This window comes from Macrobrachium nipponense, chromosome 43 (genome assembly GCF_015104395.2).
Source record: "Macrobrachium nipponense isolate FS-2020 chromosome 43, ASM1510439v2, whole genome shotgun sequence".
Taxonomy (NCBI): domain Eukaryota; kingdom Metazoa; phylum Arthropoda; class Malacostraca; order Decapoda; family Palaemonidae; genus Macrobrachium; species Macrobrachium nipponense.
The window spans coordinates 39,035,031-39,062,706 of NC_061104.1; the positions used below are offsets into that span (position 1 = coordinate 39,035,031).

The window sequence follows — 27,676 nt, forward strand, 5'->3', positions numbered from 1 at the left end:
CGTTGGTCCTGTTGCCGAATAACCACTGGTTCCATGCAACGTAAAAGCACCATACAAACAATCCATTCAGTGACCTCTCATCAGCATCTCCATTTTCAGCATATTTAACTTATATTACATTTTTCACTGGGTAATTAATGTTCCAGTGTTTATTTTCCAAATATGTCTGCAGGTATGTATCTTCAACATGCAAGTGCCTCATGTTACACTCTGCAGGTTCATCCTTACCTTGATCTACTCTCTTGAGTTGTTAAAGCCTTTGTCCCTGACTTGTAAGCCTCCTTCTTGATCATACAAGTACATATTTAGGAACTCTCTTCTTCCAAATTGTGATGAGGGCATGCATATGATGAGGTCACAAAGAAACACAAGATCTTTTTTTTTTTTTTTTTTCTTTCAATCGCATCTTCATGTAAAGAGTTCTCTCCTTCCACTCTAATGATCTTGTAGCTTCATTTCCAGACTGCATGAAAGGGAACTAAAACAGAAGCTAATATCCATCTCCTGTCAGTTAGACAAAAAACTGGCTAGTCAGAGTTCATTCAAAGACCATGACTGTGATCATATATATGACTTGACTTTGTAGGGTAGAATATATTTTGCAACCTAAAATTTTATTTTTCACATACGTTTTTGCCCTTACCAAGAAATTTTAGGCAAGAGTAAGTTAAGTTATTTTGTTAAAGGTCTGTACTATTTTTTTCTCCTTTTTTTATGCCTACACAATATACAAACCCTTGGTCCTTTATATTAAGAATATGCATATGGCAAAACTGGAACACGGTCGTTGAAACTCTTGAACAAGGTGGTTAGCCAGTAGCTACTTACAGTAGGCAGGCCTGTCCCGATGTAAAAATTCCACTTTGCTTTCGGCCTTCATGCGATGCAAACGTGTTTTCGTGAGCTCTTGCCTGACTGTCACTGAACTGTTTCTCCCAGTGGGATCTTTTCTTTGTTTTTTATATATATATATATATTGAATATACAGTGCCCAACTTGGTTTAAGCGTTTCAAATATCCGAGGTCCACTTTGTTTTTTTTTTTTTGTTTTTTTTTTTTTTTGTTTTTTTTTTTTAACATTATTCACTTTTCCATGTGAACTTTCACTATTTTGCAGATTTTTCTTTGGCAGTGTCTTTAAAATTATCACTAATTCGTTTTTTTTCGTACAGCAACACTGTATTCACCAATTACTATATGTTTTCAGTAAAATACACTAGAGTTACTGCATTTTTTCAGTAAAATATAAGAGAGAGAGAGAGAGAGAGAGAGAGAGAGAGAGAGAGAGAGAGAGAGAGAGAGAGAGAGAGAGAGAGAGAGAGAGACTGTAGCTTTTACAGCCAAGTCTAAGCTCAAAGTAAAATGAATTTTGTAAGTGAAATAATGTTTCACTGATATTTTGCTGTTTTTTTTTCATTAAAGCATATGTATGCTGTTTGAGAGAGAGAGAGAGAGAGAGAGAGAGAGAGAGAGAGAGAGAGAGACGAGAGAGAGAGAGAGACTAGTTTTTAGATAGTCTAAGCACAGTATAAATGGATTCTGTAAGTAAAATCATTTTCCACTGATATGTTGCTTTTTTTCGGCAAAGGATATACTAAATAAAGGGTGTAACATGAGTTTATGCAGATATTTCGAGAAATGAAAGAAAAAGTCTTCTGAGCAGAAAATATTCTATAGACATGCATTGTAAGGCTTGGTTTGTCGGTGAAGTGGATTTTTAGAATAACTGTTATCATTAAATGCCAAGTGAGATGGACACACGGGATCACTTGCTACTTTAAGCAGCCTCACTTTTCCGCCAAGAGTGTGTTGAGGTTACAAGTGTCAGATTCCTTTTTCATTTTGTGAGCAAAAAACTTTAGACTGCCTTACCATTCCAGTATGCTGACATGAGTCTTATTTATGAGTTTTGCAACAGTGAACCCCGCTGTTACATATGAAAAATATAAAAAGGAAATCGGTGATTAGGCTGATGTGAAATGAATACTTCCAAATTAAATGTGTCCTTTAGATACGTAGTACCTACATTCCATATTGTTCCAGTCCAGCTTGATCCATTCATTTAAAAATTGAATCCATCCCTCTTGTTTTATTTTGGGTGAAGAGGTTAATATGGAACTTTCACCTTGATTTCCGGATGACTGGTGAGGGAATTTTTCTTAATAGAAATCTTTGCATCACTAGGACTATAAAGTACATACTACAAAGTTTCATACAAGCATATTTATTATTTCACAAATAAGATGAATGACAATGACCAATGACATTATGAATGATTTAACATATGTATCTATCAAATACGTATTATGTACGTGTACGTAATTATGTACACTACATGTTGCACTATAGTACAGTATGTATACATTAATAAATTTTGAGTGAAAACTGGGGTGCTGTAGATCCACAGTGCCAATACGTACACGAGCTTCCCCTGGTACTACAGTACGTAGTCTGTAATGAAAATACATATTAAAATTAGTATACTATACTACAGTAAAAATGCTTATGTGTATATGTACATTACATACATGTATACCAAATAAAAAGTAAGTCGAAATACTTGTATGCATAATACATACAAGCACAGTATATGGTACAGTAGTACTACTATCTACTTATGCATACATATTTATAAAATAAAAAAAAAGAATTTGTTACCTTATGTACTAGTGGTTGGCCTGCTTATTAGGATGGGCATTGTACTACTTACATGTGGATGGAGAGAGAGGCTAAGAAGAGGAATCTTCCTCTGGTTGGAAGCCTGGAATGATAAAAATAAAAATTATACAATAGTACATACTTTAAGTCTAGTAGTAACTGTATTGTACATACCTTGCTGTAATAAATAAAATAATGTACAGTAATACATACTACTACATTATACTTCTTGTACAATAAGCCTGAAAAATTAAATAAAAATGAAAAATCCTTACTTAATGGACAATGATAAGGTGAACAGGCTGGAGAGTTGGGGTTTGACGATGGCACCACTGTATCTGATGAAGCTGGAGAAAGTGGAGATGCTACAGGTGACTTTGGAAACCCTTTGAAGGATTCATCACCGGAAGACACTTCATTGATTAGTAACGTTCTGCCAAATTCATGAATAATGATAAAAAAATAGGTTATGCAACAGTACATTACATACAGTGTACAGTAATGCCCAGTAAAATAACTTACATATGTACAGTAAAACAAATAAAAAATAAATTCCTTACCAGACAGAGTTGGAGAGGCTATTATTAGTTCATTTAGTGATGAGAGAGTTGGAGAGGCTGGTGGGTCAACACATGGAAGGAGGCCAGGCAATTCTGGAATGAAAAATTTTAAACAAATTTGGTTATACGACAGTACAGTACATAACATGTACATACAGTAAAACAATTGATTTATGTAAGATACAATAAAATAAAATAAAATAAAAAATTCCTTGAAGTTTGAAATTATCTGTAGGTCCATGGGGTGAATGAGAGGAGTGGTATTAGGGGGCCAAGGACTTCACTGTGATGAATTTAAATTCATCCAGCAACTGGTCTTCCAAGCCAGGAGGATGTGCAGAAGCATGGTTCATTACCAGGAGGCACTTGAGGGGCATTTGATTCTCCTGCTGGTATTTTTTCACACTCGGGCCAAACACTTCATTGACCCACTCAGTGAATATTTGCCTTGTGACCCATGCCTTTTGTTGACCTCCCACATCACAGGCAATTTATTCTTGATTACATTATATTGTTTTTCTTGAACACTTGGGGAGTTTCAGAGTGATACATAAGTAGTAGGGGCTTCACTTTGAAATCCCCAATGGCGTTCTCACAGCCCAAGACTGTTAGCCTATCCTTTATAGGTCTGTGCCTTGGCAATGAGCTTTCCTCCTGCGTGGTGTACGTCTGCTTTGGCTCTCTCTCTCTCTCTCTCTCTCTCTCTCTCTCTCTCTCCCCTCTCTTTCTTTCTCTCCCTCTCCTCTCTCCTCTCTTCTCTCCCTCCTTCTCCTCTCTCTCTCTCTCTCTCTCTCTCTCTCTCTCTCTCTCTCTCTCTCTCTCTCCAAAAAAGGCCTGTCTCATCACAACTGAAGGCCTTTTGAGAGAGGAATCCTTCAGCCTCAAGATACTCTCTGAATTCATCAACAAATTCTTCAGTGGCATGTTTATCGAACTCGCATCCTTGCCATGCCCTACAACACTACGTACATATGCCCATACACTTTTTTAATTTTTCAAACCAGCCTCTGCTGGCCTTGAAATCACTAAGAGCAGCACTTATTGTTGGCATTTTCTTACTTAGATCAGCATGTAACATCCTAGCTTTCTCCCAAATGATCGCTTCAGACACTCTATCCCCCACTAATAGTTCATTGATCCACACCAACAACAGCTTCTCAACATCTTCCACCAGGTGCGATCTCTGTTTCGATAATGATGTGACCCCTTTCGCAACATCAGCTGCCATGATTTCATGTTTCTTTGCTAGGATAGAGCCGATTGTCGACACTGACTTCCTGCACATCCTAGCAAGATCAGCTTCACGCACACCACTTTCTACTTGAATTCAATCATATTTCTGGTCTTTTTTTTTACTGAAGGGCTGGCACTTGCAACTTTCTTTGGCCCCATGTTGGCTTCTTTGCAGGGAGCTTTAATGGCAAAATTAGCACAAAACGCAACAAACACGTGCGGTGATGCGCAACAAACACGTGCGGTGATGCGGACTACAATTTTAACTTTAGTAATCCTGTATGCTATGGCACTGCCTTGTTGTGCCTGTAATCTGTTTACTCCTGCTAGGTTCCTATTTTGTTGCTCCTGTCTCCCTGTAGTCCCATTACGGGCAGCTCCTGCTGTGCCTCCTGCCCCAGCTCCCCTGATTGCTCTTGTGCTGTTACTGGCATTCCTGTATGTATTGCGACTGGGCTATACCTGTCTTCTGCTGCAGCTGTCCAGGTCACTAATGTGTTATTCCTGTAGAAGGTGCCGGAGAAGAGTTCAAAGAAGTCCCGTGAGATGAGCACCTTCTTCAATCTTATCATCGCCTGCAACTTCTGCTGCAGTCTCCCCTTCTTTTCCCGAGGCTTATTGGTCGAGGAAGAATTAAGTTGCATCTCGTCCCCTAAGAATTTTCTTCACTCAACCTCTAAGGGGCTGCCTCCTTTCGTGGAGGCACTGGGTTCTGTCGTCGGCTCTTCCTGGCCTTCGGGCTTGGGAACCAAATCACTTACCTAACAGGGTCTTGCATTTTTGTAAGTCATCGGGCACGCAGACTTTGACTTGCGCTCCCTCGACCAGTTCTTTTAAGTCCACATCTAAGACTGGTTCTGTGTCAGGGTCTTGGCCTAGCCAAGGCTTCCAAGTGCATCCTGAACTAGTGTCAGAGAGACCTCTCACCGTTCAGGCAGAGGGCAAGAGAAAGAACCAGGACAATCAAGTGTCCTGGCTCTCCCTGCCAGTACTCCAAAGTACTTGACCAGGGCCCGGTCTCGTGCCTCAGTCTCTGACTGAGCACTTGGTGCCACAGTTTGGCTGACGACCGACCGCCTGGGGAAGCAGAATGGAGTTTCCCTTTTGAAGTCTTACTGGGCTTCTGAGGGACTGCCTCTGTTCTTCCTGCTTGTAGGGTGGGAGCTGATTTGCATTCTCCACTGGAGACTCACATTTCAGGAGTCTTGAGAGTTCCCATGGTCTTTGACTGAGCACCTGGTGTTTTGGTCTCAACCCGAGTATATGGCGTCTCAGGCTCGAGCACCTGTGGGAGGAGTTCCCTTTAGAAGTCTTACGAACTCCTAGGGGACTGCTTCCCATCGGGGAGGCAGGATTCTCTCTTTGGCCCTTCCTGCTCGTTGGGTGGGAGCCAATTTGTGTTCTCCTCTTGACGTTTGTGGTTTGAGAGCATAGCGGGCATGACCTCTTTAGGCAGTGCTCTTGGTCCCAGTTATGGAAGCCTGCAGCCAAGACTGGTGCTGTGCCTATCTCTTCCTGGTCTCACAGGAAGCCAAGAAGAGACCACTCCCGATTCCCAATGAGTTGGGAGTTTCGCCAGGCGCTTGATTTCCTCGGTTTGCTCTTTGGTCTTGTTTAGGCACAATAAGAGTAGGGGCCGAGACATGTCAGTTCTTTCAACACTACGTCCCAGCTCTACCTGGTCAGCCCCATATGTCATTTTTGGATGTTAGGGTCCAAACACACAGGATAGCAGGCAGACTCCCCCCTTTTTAGCTTTCTTCTCGAGGGCCTTCGGCCTTGAAGGAGACTAGCTTATAGCATTTAGGGAAGAAGCGATTGTTCTTAGCAATGAGTTTTGCCTTCGCTTGTTTGTTGCTGAGCCAATACCTTGGTGGCTTAGGCTCAGCTCGTTTGCTGTCTATTGAATCAAGCGATTGGAGCTCTGCTGTGTTGGAGTGAACTTTCTGCAATACTCAAGTTGGTGCTTTGGTATGGCATGCTATGGCATAAGCAAATTCCTTTGCTGTACTGTCATCATCACAGGTTGATGACAGCCACGGTCACCCCTCCCGCTAGTTTTTTTAGTAGGACAGGTAAGAATGCCCTTTCTCTTTCCCTGTTCTCTCAGTCCTCTCGGTTATTCCAAGAGTTACAAGTCAAACAGAGAGAATTTCGATGAGTTAGTCTCTTGGAATTCAGCTAATTAGGTTGGTATCTCGAAATCGATCTTCAGATCAGCTCGTCATACATTTGAGTTAGTTGAAGACAGTTTAATTGGATTCTGCCAAATCGGTAGTTTTGCGCCTTTGGAAAACTCCCGCAGTTTTTCTTTGGGAACAAATATACTGTGGTCCCCATATTCACGGGGGATGCGTACTAGACCCCCCCATGAATAAGTAAAACCCCCAAATAGTTGGAAAACCTATAAAAACGCTGAAAACAGCCTATTTTGTTAGTTAAAACTCAAGAAAAACCCTTTAAAAATTTTTATACTTGGTTTTTTAATAGTTGTATCACAAAAAGTGCATTTTATGATGACATTGATAAAAAAAAAAAACAGGAATTTGTGGATATTTCTCATAGAAAATACCGTGAATATGCAAATTTTCCCCGAATAATGCGGGGAAACATTCCCGAGAGAAATCCACGAATGTCTGAGTCCGAGAATACGTGGGGTCCACTGTACGTACCATTTTTTCTTTTGGCAGAGATCGTTGCACCGATTTGTCAGCACATTGATCTTGGGAATATGATTGCAGCTCCCCTGTGAATAAACTGCATTAAGCAAGGCCCTTCCTCCTATAGGAGAGACGAGTTTTCGTAAGGGCGGGCATTCCTTGCTTTTAAGGGCATTCTCAACTGGACGAATACCTTCTCTGGAGATGAGGAGTTCATCCAGAGTTTTGAGACTCCCAATCAAACTCTCTTCCCCTCTGCTCCAGCAACAGAAGAGATTCAGAAAGGTCCTGTTTCTACTGCAGATTACCCTCATGCCACCTCGCCCAATCTTGGGTCTCACACCATTTCTCATTGCCATGGAGGTTTTACCCTCTCGTAACAAGAGACAGCAAGTGTGGAGGACTCCGCCATGGTTTCCCTCCAGGCAGTATCCTTTGAGATTTCTTCTCCGCCCAGCACCAATCAGCAACCTGTGGGCAATTCTGGTACTAGGAAATGGACATTTTCCTTATCCGGATCACCAGTTTTGCAAGTCCCAAATTAGTGGCGATCCTTTGGAACAGATGTTTATTCGGTTCTGCTCCTCTATCTTAGAGAGAGAGGTGGATACCATGGTTGTCAAGGAGAGGTAAACTGGAAAGGCAGACTTTGAAGAACAATTGTAAATAGCCAGCCCTCGTCTTTCTCTTCTGGGAGAGTACACGTTTCTCTTTCAACGTTCTTTCCAATAGGGAAGAAGACAGAAGGAAAGAGTTAAGAGGAACAAGGAAGAATGCTCGTAACAGGCATTCTCCTTCAGCTGGTTCTTGAAGAAGAGTTGTCTGTTGAGTCTTTGGACTTGATTTGACATAACCAAGACCTGGTAGTAGTTATGCTTCAGCAGAAGTACCTGCTCTCCTCCAGGTCTTGGTTGTCTTCATGGAACTTACATCACTCCTGTGTTCCCGTCTCAGGAACAACCACTTCAGCTATGAGAGAATCATCTTTGGTGCCCTGTTGTCACCATGGAAACCTAACTTCAGGGCAGCTCCTACCGACATGCGTCTGTTATCATTTGCACCGCCTGAGTAATAGGCACATACCAGTAGGTCAGTTCTTCTGGTATTTGACTGAGATGATAAGTACCTTTCAGTCCTCTGTAACAATCCAGGGATTACAATTGGTGTCATTGTGAAAAACGTAGGTCTACATCGCCCTAGTCTTTCATGTAAGTAGTATCGTTTCTCCTCAGTTGAGGTTCAATCTACTGAAGGGAAACTTCTCTCTATCTTGCCACCACAGGGACCTCAGGCATTCGGCATCTGTTGACGGGTTCGATTCCTATATGATAGCCTGTGCCTTGGACTTTGTATTTATTGATCCAGATTAGTCATTACTTTGTCCTATTGTTTGTTTGTTTATTTGTATAGTGTTTTTACGTTGCTTGGAACTGGTGGTTTTCAGCAACAGGACCAAAGGCTTTACGTGACTTCCAACCCACGTTGAGAGTGAACTTTTATCACCAGAAACACATCTCTCACTCCTCAATGGAATGCCCGAGAATCGAACTCGCAGCCACCAAGGTAGCACGCCAACATACCGACCACACCAGTGAGGTGCTTTGTCCTATTGGCATGTTGCTCTACCTGATAGAGACTCAACATCTTTGACTGGTTGTTGATATACTTCTCTACGACCAACTTGCCAAGGGAAAAGTGTCTAAGGACACGTCTTTCTCCTGGTCTTGCAAGACCACGAGGAACTTTTCTGCAAATGGTAACAACCTCTCTTGTACGCTCTCCCTAAGAGCACACGGTTCCAGTTGCTTGTTCTGAAGAATTCGTTGGACTTAAAGGTAGATGTGGTCTCATTAAGACCACATTTGTCTTCCTTCCTTTAGGTTTTAGCCCACAAGTCCTTGGAACCCCATTTTTCCTTGGTCCTTTGGTTGATGCTCAACAAGTTGTGTTATCTTACCTGGTGCCTTCAAGAGGACAAGTGGCTTCTTGCCTAAGGTGTGTGGTTCGAGAGGTAAGATGGATGTGAGTGATCTAGAGGTAAGATGGATGTGAGTGACTGGCATCTCCTCCTCCTCCTCCTCCTCCCTGTTGGTCTTTCTACTTCTCTTCGTTCGGATTGGGAATAGGATTCAAACCTACACTTGCTGGTCTGGCGCTTGGTGTAGTAAGCTTACACATCGAGCTTCTTTTCTATTTTTCTTGTTAGAATCATAGAAGCAATCCTGCTCCTTCCGCTAGCAAGGAGAGGAAGGAGAAAGGAGTCTTGTGCTATACAGCAAAATATTTGCCTTATTGCCCGAGTCTCCTATCCTCAGTGCTTTGCCTTACTGCTTCTCTGCAGCCTTTTTTGTACGAGTTACGATTTCTCACTCATTTCGAAAAGGCCCAGAAGTCTGACTCTAAATCTCACAGTTCTTATACTCCAATCAATTTATCAGAGGCAGAGCACTCCTCCTTGCTCTTTCGACTAGGAGGAGTAGCCCAAGTGTGCCAAACTCCAGTCAGTTTTAGAGACTCACTCAGATTCCTCCCTCCGATCATTGAGTCTTCTTAATGTAAAGGACTGAGGGTTTGTATATTGTGTAGGAACAATGACAATTTCTGAAAGTAAATTGTATTTTTCCTAATTATACAAACCTGAGGTCCTTTACACATTAGGCCCACCTCATGCCACCCCTCAATCTCAGACCTGGGCCGAAAGGCAAGGTGGAATGTTTACATCCTGGCAGACGGCCAGGTATCCCTGCCTACCTGATGTTAGTTATTGCCTAACCACCTTGTTCAAGAGTTTTAACGGCCATATTTTAGCTTCGCTGTCAGCATATTCCTAATGTAAAGGTCTTCAGGTTTGTATAGATACAAAAAATGCAATTTACGGTACTTTTAAAAATTGTCCATTTTCTAACTTTCAGATCCAGGTAATTGGTGACTCAGGAGCACAGACTTCATCATATTCTGCTCTTGAAACCATATTGGGTTATAATCTTTGGAACCCTCAATTATCACCTTTTATGAAAACTATGTCAAGAAATAGAAATAAGGAAATTATTATCAGTATAGTGAGAAAAAAGATAAGCTTTTATAATGGGCTACGTAGAAGGTTACCAGAGCTCCCAGAGGCTGTCAGAGTTTTGAGGAAAGGACTATTAATGAATGGGTCAGCAAGTTCTACATCCAGGTTCTCTCAGAGGTTGAAAGAAGCCCTACAGTTGGCTTCATTGATTGTTATTGGGCATTTGAAATGGGGCGAAGGACAAAAAATCTTTCAACATGTAACTCAGGTGCTGGGCCAGATCAAGAAACTAAGAGTGAGGGAAAAGGTCCCTTTACCAATTATAGAAGATATTGCACGCAAGCTTCAGAAGATAGATAGCCCACATATAGGGCAGCTTGAAGTCATTTTGAAATTGGCAGAAAAATACTTGAAGAAAACATGTGAAAAAGTATCATATGCAAGTAAAATTCAGAGGCCAATAAATAATGTTGTAGATGATGATGTAATAGTTTTGTGTGAAAATGGCAGTGTTGAAAACAGCAAAGTTAATATTGAAGATCAAAGAGAAAAACTAATTAATGAATGTGAAAGCTCTAGTAATTCAGGGGGGGTATTTGGAAATGAGAAATCAGTGATCTTAAGCAGGAGAATAGAACAAACTGAAGATGTTGAACTAGTTCATGAAACGGGAAATGAGAAACTGATGAGAAGTTCTGCAAGGAACAGTTTAACAGAAGCAGGTGTCATTGGGGCCTCTACCAGTGGCTTGGTAGATTTGCCATCATTAGGTGATGAATGCCAAGAAATGAGTAATTGCGTTCAAATGAAAAGAAGTGGTAGAAATAAGAGAGTTTTAGGAGACGAAACAGAAAAGCTAACATTGGACATTGGTACTGGCAGTTTAAAAGATGAAAATAGTACTGCTCTTGAAGGTGTCCCATATTTTGATCATAAGAGACCTAAGAGCTCTGATTGTGGAGGAATTGATTCTTTGGGGTTCAGTTTATCTAGTGCATTGCATGCTCTCTCAGAAATTAAAAGCAGAGAAAGTGTGCTAGAAATTCTTCAGAGAACAGTGGTGTACTGTGACAGTATGCAGAGTAAGTTACCAGAGTTGCATGATGCAGTAAGTGTCCTTAAAGAGAGACAGAAATTCAATTCCATGACCAAATCATCCCCAAGAGGATTCCAGAAGAAATTGAAGGCAGCCCTTAAGTTAGCATCCCTTCTAATGCTTGGTCATCCAAAAGATGGAGAAGTTTACCATAAAATTTCTGAGTTATTGTCACAGGTTTGGCTGCTAAATTCTGAAGCACACGTTCCTGAGTTCATCATTAAGGCGATTAAGAATTCTCTAAAGAAAATCAGCAACCCTTCCGTAAAAAAACTGGATTATATAGTTTCTTTAGCAGATAGGTATATTACATCAAAAAGTTATCTAGGAGGAGTAAATACTAGAATGCAAGAGAGAGCTGACCAGGGCCATGTAGGTAGCAGTAGCATCACGAAAACCCTGGATGGTGAAAAAGATGACAAAATAACCTTTGATATTGTTGTGGATGATGCTAGATTAATGATTGAGAAACAGTTACTCATGTCAACTAAGAAGAGACTGAAATGTTCATCTGAAAAGGGGACGAATGTTAATACAGTTTTAGAGGAGTCATTCGATTTAGGTAGTATGAAAAAGCTGCTTCCAGTGAAAAAAAAGGTTAATAGTGGAAAGCAAAAATATATAAGAAAATTAAATCCAAAAGAGGGAACAGTTTTGGAGAAAGATTTTCCTGATTGTGTTGAAAAAATATTATCATCAAGTAAAGGCAAGCAAAATAAAGCCAAAAATACCACAAATCAAACTCCTTTTACAAGTCAGAGGTTTACAGGTCCGAGACAAAGCTGCAAGGTACAAATGTTATCCACTTCTGCAAATAGCTTAAAGCCTAAACATAAAACAGTAAAGAATTTCAACATAACAAGAAAACGCGAAACTAGTAAAGAAATGGAAGGCAATTCAGTGAAAGGTGTCCTTGGAAAGCAATTCAACAAGAAATTAAAGGTGGGAGAAACTGATGTAGATAGTTCTGGGTTGAAGTATCCAAAAGCTAAAAAGAAGAGAAAAGTTATATCTTGTAAACTAAAACCAAAGTCTGCTTTATTTTAACAGTATCACTCTCAGAGGAGGTAAAGATATGGGAGTTGGAGAAGGTCAATTCAGTAAAGGCACCAGCGTTGAGTTTACACTTTATGAAGTTTCAAGATCACTTGGGAAATGAGTCAGTTGATGCATTGTATGATGTCAAATTATTCATAGCTCAAGCATAAGAAAAGTAATTTTCTAGTTAATTGAAAATGACCCTCTAAGGAGAATCAATAGTTCAGTGGAGAACTACATTAAAACTAAGTAGGAATATTAGCTAGATATTATCATTGTAAAAAAAATATTAATGTAATTGTAGGTATAGGTACCCATGACCAAGAGAAAAAAATTACAAGGAAAAACTGCAGTACTTATATGGGAAAAGTAGGCACTGATATGTAGAGATTTATATTAGGCCTGAAAAGGAAATCAGTAGAAGTCCTAGAAAAAGGAGATGTAGCAAAGTGGAAAAGGTGTGAAGATCTATAACTAAAACACCAAAAACTAAAACACCAAAAGGATCAGAAAAGAATTTTCAATGAACAGGAGGAAAGTTCAGCATCAGTGTTAACTATTGAGAGCACTGTACAACCGAGTAACTTTGTTAGACTTGTAGAGGTTACCTAAAATATCTGTTTTCACATGGCAGTACAGGCACCACCCTTCTCACAAAAGAATTATGTTCTCAGTGGCCATTTGTAAGTTGGTTACTGTACTCTTCATGCCTATTCAAGTACAGTGTGTTATAAAATCAATGAAGTACTGTAAGTTTTTCCACCCAAAAACAGTACTGTATGTACAGAATAGGCACACAAAACAAAATTTGAACTTAAGGGGAGCTCAGAACACAGTTTTAATTTGCGATCCCATTTGTTTGTATCTGTATGTTTGTAAGTAGGGTGGTCTGTAATATGCTGCTGCAAAGGTCATTTTTTTTTTTATCAGTCAGTTGCTGCCGGTAAAGTGCCACATAGAAATGTGTTGAATGTGCATGTACTACTGTATTTATAAATGAAATATGTCAAGTGGATTTATCAGGTCAGCAGAAAACAGCTGGTATTCATTATTAATTTAAGTTGCCCTAAATATACAGTAAAAAATTGATGTAGTAGAATTGTCAAGAAGATTTGATGTATATTTGCCAGTAATGCCTATGCTCTTCTGATCCCAAGTTCTCAAATCTCACATTGGCTTCAACTATTTTTTTCTTCCAACATGTTATAGTTTAACCAGATCACTACTTCAGGCATTCTTGGAATTTGCACAAAGATGAATTCACTGTTGTGAGGAGAAAGGAAATAGCAATGTGAACACTATTTTTATCTATAAACTTGTTTTTTGATTGATGTTTTTAATTGTTATGAACATAATATACTGACTTGTTTGAGAGAAGTGGAATTTTTTCCCCTATGGCAAATTAGTATAGAACTGTCAGTCATTTCCTGGAGTCACGACGGGTATTTTTTTTTTTTAATGTGTCTGTCAAGTCATCATCTGTATCTGTTCCAGTAATTGCACTTCAGATATGTTTTCATATGAAAAAATTTTAAGATTTAAATTTAATCAGTCGTATATCATTATTATTATTATTATTATATTGTAGTTTAACCAAACACCAAGGCACATTTCTAGACTCAAAGCTTTATCTGAAAGATGAATTAAAAGATTTACTCTTACACGTAGCACTCACGAAGAGTAGAACAACCATACGTTTAATACCCACATAGAGCAGATTAACTGAGTGCTGAATATATGCTGAATGTGAGTGAAACATTGTTGATATGATAGGCAAGACCTACATTTCTAAAGGGACCCTGGCACTGAGTAGCCTTCATGACCTCAGTGAATGACCTTTGGACTTAAACTGAGCCTCCATCTTCACTGTCCATGACCCAGGCAGTTAAAATTGTCAAATACCACCAAATAATTCCATTCCATGTAACCACTTCTTACCTGTCAAAATCTTGTTTCTGGGCTCACTTTCTCTTGTATTAGATATGTATCAGTACTCATCGAGGTAGATCGAGACATTGCAAGTAAAGTGAGTTGTTCGGTCATTCCTCAGTTACAAAACATGAGTTTACATAGGAATAGAGATTTGATACAGTTTCAAGTAATTTTTTGGCTTCTTGTTTTTTTCATCCTGTAAGTTTCTAATCTGTATCACTTTTAGGTCCTGTTACTTATTTGTATTGAAATTTTATGAGGTTTGACTTATCAGATAATGACATCACAAAAATTTTGAAATTTGTGAGTTATGTTGCATTTTTATAGATTTTGTAATCCAAACATTTGATTAATCCCCACCTCTTCAGGTTTTTCATCTCATTTTAAAATATCTAACATTGTCTTATAGTGTGTGCTTCCCCAAACTTTTTATATTTGAATAGGAAATGAGAATTTTGTAAATGCAAAGTTAATTTTTCTACAACAGAAGTTTGAACATTGCCTGTAGATCCCACTCCTTTTATATTTTACATTTACGTATATTGAAAGCTGTAAATGTTATTAACACTTCAGTACAGTTAAAAGTAATGAAAAATGTATTTTGAAAAAAATCAATTATGAAGGTTTGAGGAACCTTTGCAAAGACTAACCTTGCTTATTGGAGGTCGTATTCACATATACATTTTCCCACCAAAAGCAGAGTATTCAGTGCACAAAATCTCCATCATTAAATGTCTTTTCAACACTTCAAGAACCAAATTCTGTAGTTGAAAAAAAAATATGATTACTGTATCTGTACTTATCTTCTCCTCCAGTTTCAGACTTTTCTAATCACCTAGGAATATCTTTTTAGGCACATTTTCATGGTTTTAATTGGAGTGCCCCTTCAACTTTCTTTACATTTTTTTAATTCCTCCTAATTGATTTTTAACTGATATGACCTTCAATTGGGCCTCACAAAAGTGCATGTTTTTATTGTATGTCTGAATTGCCACCAATTTCATTCACATTGTGCTTATCAGTTAGTTTTATGTGCCTCCACTTTACATTCCAAGCATATTTATTTTAAGGATGGAAGATTTGTCATCAGCAAATGTGTTTTTTCTTTTTCCTTTTTCATCATCTGAAATTTAATTGTCAAAGTCTGGACAGTCTTGCTATTTAGTACTCAGTTTGTCTGCAGTAACCAAGGGTCAGAGCATATGTCCATGTAGAGTATATCAGGTTTTTAAACTAATGCCTAAATTTTGTATTTGTAACGTTTGCCAGAGACAGGGAAGACCCTACTTTCATTATTGGAAATAACACTGGAAAATAGAGAAAATACAATGTCACAATACAACTTGCATAGAAAACAGTGCTGAAGTACTGGCAGTGTGACAAACTGAGTTAAAAACCTGTAAATTATGAACTTAATGTAACACAAAATTGATGGAAAAAAAGATTAAGAAAAGAATTATGAAGTAGAATAATGATTGCCAAGGCCATTTTTATAAGTCCTGATCTATAATTAAATGCAAATACAATTTTTTAACTCAAAATTTATTTAAGTACAAACCTAATAATTTTAAATAGCCTATCTGTGTGCCAGTACAATTCTGAGACTTGCCAAGATGCAGAACACTTCATCTGGCCAGGAAACAACTGAGACTCCAATACTCTGGTAGTCTATCAGTAGAACTCATTGGTCCAAGATCTGGCTGTCACAGCCTCTAGAAATGAGAGAGGAACCCCCAAAAGTTCTGTTACCAGTATCAGAGAAAGAATCTTATGGACTTGCTCTGTGTTAGGTGCTTCTTGTTAAGCTGCTTCCCCAGTGACTTCAGTGGAAAAATCCGTCAAGCAAACAATTGCAAGACCTTTTGAAAAGTTGTTTCTGGGTTGATATGACAGATAATGAAAGTATGAGAAAGACGGTTGTTGCTTTCCGATAGGTTGGAGGTCTTCTTCTTTCCCACCGTTATCCCTACATTAAGGGGTCAGTTGCCTGATGTTCCTTCTCCACTGCCTTCTTTCAAAGGCATCATCCTCCACCAAACCTCTTTTCTCAATATTGTCCTTCACTTTATCTCACCATCTAATTCTCTGTCTCCCTCTCAATCTTCTTCCTGTAACAGGTTCCTCCCATGCTTTCTTCACTGCCTCCACGTCATCCATCCTCTACATATGTACATACCATCTAAATCGGGACTCTCTTATCACTTCTGTGATCTTTACTTGTTCTTAGTCTTTCATTCAACTGCTCTGCCACCTTTCAAATAGCCATACTTACCCTCCTCCTTGCATCTCTTTCCTCTTCTCTGTACTGTTCCTCAGCACCCTGTGCATGCCTTACTTTCCAGTCCTTAAATGATTTTGATTTTCTTTTAATTTACTCTTGCACCTCTCCATTCCAAATGTTAAGACCGAAGGTTTGTTAGTTATGAAAAATACAAATTAGTTACAAATTTGGTTTTTTTTTTTTTTTTTTGCCATGTCATATTTTGATTTGTTTTTTATACGTATTTCTATTTCACTGCTGCTTGCTCTTGTAGTGTATTGCAATTTAATTTTTCAAAGATATCAACTATAAGTTACTACTTTCTTCTTAACCCTCTTGTGCTTACCAGGGTTCCTATAGTGCTACCTAGTATGCTTACTATGCCGTGGAGGGAAAAGTTTCTTTGTAAAAATCGATACGTCCACACTATACTTTGTATAGGATTCTGATTTGTTTTATGATGTCAGCAAATGATTGAATTTTTTCCTAAAGCAATCGAAAAATCTTTGCAAGGCTTAGAAATAAGAAAATGACGTGAGGAACGTGAAATTTTTAAGGAAAATTATAGATTTTTTATTAAAATAATAATAAAAAATATAATAGTAATTAGGTTTGGGGAGTTTATTTTATGTGTAAATTGTATGGAAATGTTTGAAATTTCATGTGGAAGCAGTCATTTAGCTATTAATGTGTTTGCTGATTAGCATTTACTGATTTAAAAAATGCTTATTTTTTACTGAGTGCAATTTTCAGATTTTTTCCAACCTACTACTTATGTTGACATTTCGTATTGTACCTAAGTAAGGATTAAAGATAGAAAAAATAAAGGTGGCAATAGATAGCTGAATAAATTTCCTATAGAATACACAAAAGAAAGAATAAAATTGAGCAACTATCGTTAGATTACGGACAATCTTTTTTTTTTTTTTTAAAGAAAATATACAGCAACAGTTATTATATAGAAACATTAATTTTGTTCATGAAACTTACCTGTCAGATATATATATAGCTGTATTTTCTGAAGTCCAACAGAATTTAAAAAAAACTTCCGACACGCAGTGGTCGGCCAGGTGGTTAGTACCCATTCCCGCCGCTGGGAGGCGGGTATCAGGAACCATTCCCATTTTCTATTCATAATTTTTCTGTCGCCGGTGCTGAAAACACCTGTTTTCAGTACCTCCGTCTTAGGATTTTGGAAACTTCATTGCCGCTAAGTATCCTAATTGTCTTTTGATTCATTTACTTGGATTTGTGGCTAGGCATACGCTATCTTAAATTGATTTGAATTTGATTCATTTTTGCATAAGATATCTGAATCTAGTTAGGCTAGTTTCAGAGGGTGTTGTCTGCAAAGATAGGTGTGGCTACCGAAAGCTTCGGTAGATCCGCACTTGGTATGCACGAGGGGTTTGGGTCTTGCTTCTTTGTTGAGATTTGCCATGTAAGGAGTGTGAGACTTTGTCTATTCCGTAAGGAAGACGTATGATTCGTATGTACGCAATTAATCAGTAAACATGTCTAATTCCGTAAGGAAAAAGTATGATTCGTATGTACGCAATTAATCAGTAAACAAAAGTCAGGGTAGTGAACCTGCTAACCTTCCTGTAGACTTTATTTTGCCTAACCCTATAGTATGGCCTACGGGTTATGAATATGTCTGCGAGAGGTGATCACTCTCCTTCATTGTTGTGAAGAGTGCTACTTCTGTTATTGTTACTCCTAACCCTGTAATGTTGCCTTCGGGCCCTAAAACAGTGTCTGTAGAGGTTATTGCCCTTTTCTCTTATACTCTTTCGTTTCGTAACTTAGAATCGAAAGTGCTTGCTTTAGAGAGCAATAGTGAAGTGGCTAAGTGCAGTGACAGTGCCCCTTGTGTAGTGGAGGGTGCGTCAGATCGGCCTTATAACGCCTCTAGGTCTAGACCTCTGTCGGACTCCCAGGACCACAGGGAGAGGGCATGTCGAAAGCCGAAGGAGGGTTACGAGGAACCCCCACCGATCTGGCGTGCCTTCGGCAGTTTCTGATGAAAATCCCCAGACTGCCAAAGTTCGTGCACGTGCATGAATCCTGAAGTATTGCTTCTCGTCCTCCGAGGCGTCCTCCCCGCACAAGGGTGGGAGCTCTCGGAAGGACTCGCGCCCTCTAAGAAGCTTTAGAGAAGAGGACGCTTCACGTCCTCTCTCTCGTCAGGAGGGAATGTCAGATCCGCCCCATAACGCCTCTAGGCCTGGACCTCTGTCGGACTCCCAGGACTAGGAGAGCATGTCGAAAGCCGTAGGAGGGTTACGGGGAACCCACATCGATCTGGCGTCCCTTCGGTAGGACCTGTTGACGTTTCCCAGGCTGCGGAAGATCGTGCATGTGCACGAATCTCGAAGGACTCGCTCCCTCTAAATAGAAGCTTTATAGAAGAGGACGCTTCACGTCCCCTCACTCTCTCGTTATGCGTTTCAGTGAGAAGTAAGAAGGCGAACGTCGCCTGATCACGTGTACGTCTTTCCACCGAGAAATATGAAAAAGAAGGCAGTTTCTCTCGCTTGTTTTGACGCCGGTCAGGAGCGTGACGATTTTCTGCACGCTTCTTTTGACGCTCGGCTTGAACGGGACGCTCGGATGGACGCCAGGCGCGCGCCGTGGATGCCGAGCGTCCTCGGCCAGGGGACGCCGAGCGTCCTCGCAAATGGACGCCGAGCGCGCGCCAGCGCACACCAGGTTTGTCTCCTGGCTGAACGTTTCTGTTGAACTCTTCAGACTTCAAGCTCTTGTTTAAGTTTTGAGCCTCAAGAATGTGAAGTAAGCAGTGCTTCGGAGGAAGCTTAAAGTGAACAGACAACTTCGTCTTCGAAACCCAGCAAGACCTCGGGTTTTGTGAATTCAAGAGGTCTCTGTCAATATTATATTGCTTTTCGCAAAGGTGGATGGAGTTAAGGAAAGCTCAAGGGAAGATCTCGTTTTCTCTACCGCAGTCAAGACTTTGCGATAAGGCAGTTACGGGTTATGTAAAGGCTCGACGTCTCGGCGACGTTCAGTAGGATTCTTGCAAAGGCATTCATCAAAAGGACGCTTTTCAGGAAAGCGCAAGACAGGACTTCCTTTGCCACCTTTGCCATACTGCCAATAAATTTTAAGCTTTAGCAGGCATTAGTTGTGATACGGGAGAGGAAGCTGGTTGGAGAGTTTCTTCCTCTTCCCAGGATAATTTTGCAAGCTTTTTAGCCCATCTGAAAGGGTTTTTCAGATGATAGATTTTGTTAGTTTCTAGTCGGGACTACGCTGCCGAATTGAACATCGTCGTTCTACCTGCCGTAAGCCCTGTCTCTTAACAGGATTCTTGCCCCTTTCTCGTTTGAGACGGGAATCGGAAAAATAAAATGCTCGACTTCTGGATTACGTTTTGTCAATTCAGTGACTTTCCCCCATTGACAATATACTATCGTTTTGTCAAGTAAGTGGGTATCCCCTCATTGACAAAATATCTCTTTGTCCCGTAAATGGGTTAGTTCTCATTGACAAACATCTCTTTAACTTGATATTGCGTAAGCGAATAAGCTCTTATTGACAAGATTCGGAAGAGCTCTCATTCGTCATTCGCAGACTCGTACAAGAAATAGACTTGTAGACTACGTCAATGAACGCTTATGTCCAATAACATAAGAAGCTTGAGCTGTCTGCTTCGATTCTCTAAGTTTTGTTCATGAAACTTGCCTGTCAGATATATGTAGCTGTACTTCCGAATTCAGCTATATATATGTCTGCCAGGTAAGTATGAACAAACTTTATTGTGATATAATAAAATATTTTGCCTTGCGTTATTTTTCTACTGGTTGGTTCAAGTCATACACGCTTGCTGTAGTTACCTCTTCGGATGGCAACCGAGAGGTCTATTGTCCATTATTTTAAGGACATTTAATCGTTACTCCCTGCAGCCTTCCAGGAGTTTCCGATTTATCTTTTACCGTTGTATGGTAGTGTTCTGACGACACAAACGCATCTATATATTTAGCGTTTTCTGTTTCGCTTAAATATACCAGCTTGAGAGTGTCTTTTTGCTCAAAAAATAACGCACCTATTTCTTCGTAGAATAGGGTAGATGGCAACCCAGACATAAAGTTAAGAGACGACGTTCGTAAGCTGCTGGCTGCTGCTGTGTCTGACTGTCCAAGTTCCAACCGAGCCAGTAACAGATCGTGCGCTCTCATGCGCGGTAGGTTACGTCTCTCTCTCCTGCGGGATTGACTGACTAACCGTATCTCTGTGCTGGCGGTTACGTCTCTCCTGCGGGATTGACTGACTAACTGTATATCTGTCCTACAATCACGGACTTTAGCCTAAGATTGAGGGGATTTCTTACGTGAATGATTAAACGTTGCATTCGTTTTGCCTTACTATGTTCAACAGAGTTATCTCAATCCTTTCGGTGCTCGTTACCGCACGGTATAGAACTACGAGTCTACCGCAACATTGCACTTTTATATGCTCTCCTGCTTAGGCAAAGCGCAGCCTTATAGGGAAGTAAGCATACTCGGGGAGGGAATGGATGAGCTTGCTGGGGACCATTTCCTTCCTGAAGAAGTTGTTTCCCCGAATAGACTGCAATTCAGACCACAGTTTTTTCCTACCGGGAAACTGAAATATTATTCTAGATCTAGGAATTATTCTGAACATCTCTCAGTGCGTCATGATAGAAAGAAGGTGCCGGACATCTGGATAGTGTTTCAGATGTCCTGGATCTTAATCTGAAAGAAGTAAATGCAATTCGGTCGTCCCTCCAGTCCTCGAAACGAGTTTTTGGAACCAGTGGTCCACATCAACTCTGATATTCCACAGCTCTCTCATATCTTAAGAAGTATATTCTCTCGGTCCCTGCTCGAGTTTACGAGAAAGAGCCTATTATAACAACAGGCGTAGAATGTAACGATCCTCTAGAGGTTCGTTACAGGATTGCAAAAGTCCGTACGAATCGTCTCGATCGACGGCAGCAACTTTTGACTTCCGAGTGGAATCTTTCTTTAGAAGTATGTTGAGAGTTGTGGAGACTTTAGGGACGCCCTTTCATTCTTCTCTTCGATATGTTGAGGACGAAGAGGCTTCTTCTTCTCTGCTCCCTTTTTCTCGATCCGGGATCGGTACCATTAAACGCCATCCTATGATATTAAACGGGGATGGATGTTTAGTCTCTTTTCCCCTTTTTCAATCGCTTAGGAAATGTAATGAGGATTTATGACGTCACAGGGAGCGACAATGACGCTGATCGCCCCATGTTGGCCTTCAGGATCCTGGATTCACAGAGGCCACATCCTTCCTAGTTCACTTTCCAAGGACCTTTTTCCGAGAGAGTCGGTCTACTCTAACTCGAAAGGTACCTATAACCTCTCCGCTCTGAGTCTGACAACGTTCAGACTATCGAGATGTTGACAGGAATAAGATTACCGTCTTCCATTTCCGTCTGAAGAATGGGATAAGCTGGCAGTCACAACTATTAAAGAATACGCAAATATGTTGTTGATGGCTTTTGGGCTCAGAGATTTGCGTCTGTCAAACAACAAAGCCCTTTACGATCTTTGAGTTCTGTGGAATCTCGTAACTCGCTCACCATCTACTTTTTGTCTCACCTGTTTTCTCGGAGTCAGACACTCGTGCGAGATCAGGCGACATATAGTAGCCCTGAGTTTCTTGTTGACGAAGTCGGTTGCGTTTATACACCCCCGATGATCGTGTAACATGAGACCAGGTTGGACTGTCAGGCATTCTTCCTTCGGGACTGAATCGCCTTTTTGCTCCTTGCTCCTTGCTCCTTTCTCCTGGCACCAGAAGCTCGAGTCAGGAGTTGATTCGCTGACGACGTTGGGTTGCGTTGATACACCCCCCAAGGTTTGCTTAGATTGAATCGCCCAGGCAGTCCCATCCTTCAGCGAAGAATAGTGCCTTATGGTCTTCAGGGTACAGCCTTGCTGTCCTTGATTCGTCTGACTGGTCAACTGGTCGGTCACCTGACTTTAGTACAGACGGACTGACTGTGCATGTCCAGATCGAAGCTTTCAATATGGAACTTAGACGTAGTCTGAAGTTCTTGATGTCAAAGCATTCGAACCTCTCCTACCTGTTAACTTCTTGCATGTGATCAGGAAGGCCTTCTTCTAACCACCCTAGATACGACAAAGAGGGTTAGTGAGATTTTAAGCCATCGTCACAAGTTTTGGCTTTAGAGAACACAAGGCGGTGTGCTCTCTAAGCCTTTCGTTGTGGCCTAAGAATGGAAACCCGTTTTGTCCTTGGGCCAGGAGCTTGGAAGCAAGGATGGCACAAGTTAGTGGGCAGGAGCCAGAGAGAGTCCTGTGCCCTGTCAGGTCTCTCAAGTTTTATCTACATAAAACTCAAGAAAGTCGAAGTCATTCGGGCAATCTGCAGTGTTCCGAAAAAGACCAGACTTGCCCATATCGAAGAACACCCTGGCTTTAGTGTTAAGGAGTTCTTTCAAAAATGCTCCTTCATTGTGTTTGCACAAAGATTTGAAATCTTTTTATCTGAATGCTCACGAGGTGAGGGCGCGGCCTCGGAAGCATTTCAACAGAGCATGGCACTCGGCAACATCCTGAGTACCATGTTTTAGCGAAGCAACTCTGTGTTCACTTCACACTCCCTGCGAGATGTGAAGATGGCATATGAGATCTGCTGCTCGCTAGGGCCATACGTGTCTGCAGACACAATCTTGGGGGCAAGATGTACCACTCATCCTATCCTGTAGAAAATGGTTAGGAAGAGCTCTTAATTTAGTTGTTGAGTCGCCGACAACGGCGACTTCTTAACTCTTAAGCCTTAGTTAACACACCTTAACTTTGGCTAGGTTGGTCAGGTGGTGATATATATATTTATATATATATATTTATTTTACTTCTTAACCCTCATGGTATGGTCAATATGGTCTAGTCACATTGTGGTCACGCCCCCGTTGACAGATCATCTGGAGTGCACCAGCTTTATAGGTCTCTACCTCGCTGGCAACTCTAGTAAAGCAGAAGCAGACTTGGGTGACAGTAATCACGAAGTCCGCTATGCTAACAGGTGGAACCAAGATGTAAATCATCTGCATGCATTTGTTTCCCAAAATCCTTCTATTCTGTCCCTTCCCACCTCCAACGGTGGGATTCAGCTATATATATATATCTGACAGGTAAGTTTCATGAACAAAATGATATTGTTATGATACAATAAAGTTTGTTCATACTTACCTGGCAGATATATATAATCAAGTACCCACCCACCTCCCCTCAGGGGACAGTGGAAATAAAAATTATGAATAGAAAATGGGAATGGTTCCTGATACCCGCCTCCCAGCGGCGGGAATGGGTACTAACCACCTGGCCGACCACTGCGTGTGTCGGAAGTTTTTTTTAAATTCTGTCGGACTTCAGAAAATACAGCTATATATATATCTGCCAGGTAAGTATGAACAAACTTTATTGTATCATAACAATATCATATTTTTATATTTGCTCTTCAGCATGATAAAGTACAAAGAATGGCCATTCAAATGATATACATAATACATGCACATTGAAGTTATTTACAGATGCACAAACAGGCGTACAAAAAATTATCTACTCATGCATAAATTCCGGCCGAGAACTATGGTGGTCAACGTGTATATATATATGCTGACATTTTTCATAATTATTCAGTAATATATAATGCTAAAATAAAAAGTAATAAATAATTGTAGAAAAAAGTAAAAACGGTAATGGAAAGCAGAATAAATTTCATATACGTATATATACTACCTAAAATCAATAAGTGTTCCCCCTTAAATAATTGAGCAATTGAAGCTCAAAGACAAGTTTTGTTTTTTCACGTAAAGTCAATTGTTCGCTGTTCCTAAAGATTTTTATATAGAAACTTTGATATTTTCACCTTTTGCTGTTCAGCACAATAAAGTACAAAGGATGGCCGTTCGAATGATATAGAATACATGCACATTGAAGTTATTTACATATGCACAAACAGGCGTACAATATATTATTCACGCACTCGTAAACCCTAGGCTGAACTAAGCGGCTCTACTGGATTCTCTCGTGCTCATATTTATGCTTACATTTTTCATAATTACTCTGTAATGAATAATGCTGAGAAAAAAGTGAAAATTGCAATGGAAAGCTGAATAAATTTTCAATAAAAAGTCCACGTAAAAGCATTAAGTATTCACAGAAAAAATTGAGCAATTGAAGCTGAAAAACAGAAATGGTGAAAGACAAATATATGTAAAAAAAAGTAAATTTTTATGAAAAAGAGACTTTGCTATTTTTACATTCAAAGGTTTAGCATGTTAAAATATAAAGAATAACCATAGAGATAAATATGAAAGATGGACATTGCAATTATAAATAAAACAAGACAAAAATAAACAATGACTGAACATGCAAAAAAATATTTGGAAAAGAATAGTAAAAATTTAAAAGATGACACACACACACTCTCTCTCTCTCTCTCTCTCTCTCTCTCTCTCTCTCTTCTCTCCTCTCTCTCCTCTTCTCTCTCTCTCTCTCTCTCTCTCTCTCTCTCTCTCTCTCATTCGAGAATTTTTAGTCTGGTACTCGTTCTCTGTTGCTGTGCTTGGACTGCTAGAGGGGTTCTTGCTACCTGTCACAATGTTTCATGCCTCCTGTTGAAGCTGATGGGCAGGTAGCAAAGCCTGGCCAGCTGGTACTGGGGGTATGGAGGAGTTATTGGAGTCCCATTTGACAACATCCTTGAAGACTGAGAGAGAGAGAGAGCGGTGAATGTAAGCGGTGTTAGGTTGTTTGTGTTCATGAGAATGGATAGTTATCAAGCGAATTGCTTGCTCAGCGAGGGGTTGTTGTGTCTGTTGGGTCGATCGCAAGTCTGGTTTGTTTTTTGAGTTGGTCTGTGATCAGAGCCTGTGATGGTCAGTAGTGTAGGCAACAGTCTGTGAAGAGTGGTGAAGGCATTGATGGTCAGTTAAATTGTGTTATTGATTTGTTGTTTAATTTGTTGTCAAGTTTGATATTGTTTGCTTTGGAGTTGTTGTGCCTGTGTTGCTACATTTGTTGTGCTTATGAGTTTCCGTTGAGTTGTATATGAGTTGTTGTAGTTGGGAGTTGCTGAAGGTTATTGTTGGTAGTTTGTTGTGGATGTAGTCTTTGTTTGTTGTGTTGTTGAGTTGTGCTTGTAGTCCTTGTTTCTTTGTTGTGTTGTTGAGTTGTGCTTGTAGTCCTTGTTTCTTTGTTGTGTTGTTGAGTTGTGGGTTTGTGGTCCTTGGTTGCTTGTTGTGTTGTGTGGTTGTGGTTCTTGGTGGTTGTTGTGTTGTTGTTGAGTTGTGTGGTTATAGTTCTTTGTTGTTGGTTGTGTGTTGGTTTCCAGTGGTTGTTGGTGTCTCGGCGACTTCATCCAGCAGACAGCACAGCCTAGCCCTGGTTATCTGGAGTTGTGTAGGTAAGTCAGTTGTCCTGCATGTATTCCGTAGTGTGAAAAGGAGTGTGGCTGAGGGTGAGCTTAACAGCTGGATTGGTTAAATTAATGGGGGGGGGGGGAGCGGTTCTTGCCCGCTAGCTTTTTAGCTTGTGATCCCACCACATTAAGTTTTTGGCGCCCAACGTGGGGCTGCTGGTGCGGCAGCTGCAGGACAATTGGGGTAGTGAGTTGTGTGATTGGTGGAGAAAGTGAGGATGGAAGGGTTTAAGGAGATAGAGAGGCTGAAGGAGGAGCTGAGGTTGGCGAGGGAAGTTGGTAGAGCAATGGAAGCAGACAATGAGATGCTGAGGCTTGAGTGTGAGAAATAAAAGAGGAAGTTAGAAGAATTTAGAGGAGTGCAGAAGAGGGAATGAAAGAGGAAGTGAAAGAGGCCGAGCAGCAGATGGTTGAGAAAATGTATGGAAAGTTGGGGTTGATGACAAGTAGTGTGCAAGAGATGATGAAAGGTTTTTTTTGGAGAGGGAGCTGTAGGATGTAGTCCTACTGGGTCTTGTGATGGGCCAGGAGCGATTAAGAAAGTCATAGAACAAGTGGATGAGAGCATGAGTAATGAAAGTGATAAGGTTGTGGCAAGTGAGGGGAAGAAGAAGACACAGGATAGGGAGAAATCAGAGCAGAAGGGTAGGAAGGAAGTTGAGTGTGAGAAAAGGGTAAGAAGAGGACAGATGAAGGTGACCATGGAGTTGAGGATAAGGTGCAGGATGAGAGTGATTTAGATAGCAGTGAGTAGAAACAGGTAGGTAGAAAGGAGGGTAAGAAGAGCGTAATTAAGAGCATGGATGTTAGGATGGAAGTTGATTCGTTGTATTTGGAAGAATTTAAGAGGGATAGGAATAGAAGTAGCGAAAGTGAGAGTGAGCAGGAAGTACAAAATGCTGTGTTTATGAGAGAGGTACTCTATGATGTGCACAATACGAGGAATATGGTTGTGGGGACATAGGGGACTTTTTAAAGGAATATGAGAAGTATTGTGTGGCTAAGTATTGGGATAACACAAGAGTCTGGGGGAAGAGAGTTAGGTAACTTCTTGATGGGATTTTTTGTTGAGTATATATGGGGTAATGATGAGTGTAGGGAATGTCGTATGAGAGTGTGAAAGCCAGGATTGTGGAACAGGCAAAGAGGATAAAGAGTAGCTTTAGATATAGGAGAAAGCATGATTTTGAAGAGACGAGAATGAATGTTGATGAGTCGTTGTCAATGTATGTGTGCAGGTTGGAAACATTAGCTAGGAAAAAGTTTGGGGACGAAAGGATAATGAGTGTAAGGCGTTAGTGTTAAAGTTGTTGGTGACTGTATCAGAGAGCATATACGAGTTTATTAATCTGAAATGTAAGGAGAAAATGTGATGGACGAATGAAAGGTTACCGTAGAACAACATTTTAGAAATACAGGCAGTCCCCGGGTTACGACGGGGGTTCCGTTCTTGAGACGCGTTGTAACCCAAAAATCGTCGTAAGCCGGAACATTGTCAAAAATCCTAAGAAAACCTTATTTTTAATGCTGTGGGTGCATTGAAAACTATGTAAACTGCATTGTTATTGCATTTTTCATCCCAAAAACCATAAAATATTGATTATTTTGCATTTTTGGTGTCATTTTTCTTGCGCCAGATGAGCATTGTAGGCGTTGTAACCCTGGAACATGCGTAGTAACCCTGGAAATAATTTCTGATGAATATAAATGAAAAGCACCTTAACGACGTAAGCCGAGCCCGTTGTTACCCGGGGACTGCCTGTA

The 27,676-nt window shown here is 40.4% G+C and overlaps 1 protein-coding gene and 1 long non-coding RNA gene across 2 annotated transcripts in view; one reads left to right on the forward strand and one right to left on the reverse strand.

Annotated features, from left to right (window-relative positions):
* LOC135213671 (uncharacterized) overlaps window positions 1-17,268 on the forward strand; it is a 34,782-nt gene extending 17,514 nt beyond the window's left edge. Inside the window, exon 3 of the mRNA XM_064247733.1 lies at window positions 10,024-17,268. Coding sequence (XP_064103803.1) covers window positions 10,024-12,267 — 2,244 coding nt within the window. The 3' untranslated portion in view covers window positions 12,268-17,268. The remainder of the gene's footprint in view (window positions 1-10,023) is intronic.
* On the reverse strand, window positions 2,272-3,895 carry LOC135213956 (uncharacterized). Its single transcript, XR_010314235.1, has 3 exons — window positions 3,219-3,895; window positions 2,934-3,091; window positions 2,272-2,761 (listed from the first exon to the last, which is right to left on the reverse strand). It is a non-coding gene; the product is annotated as an uncharacterized LOC135213956 (long non-coding RNA).
* Window positions 17,269-27,676: the final 10,408 nt, after the last annotated feature.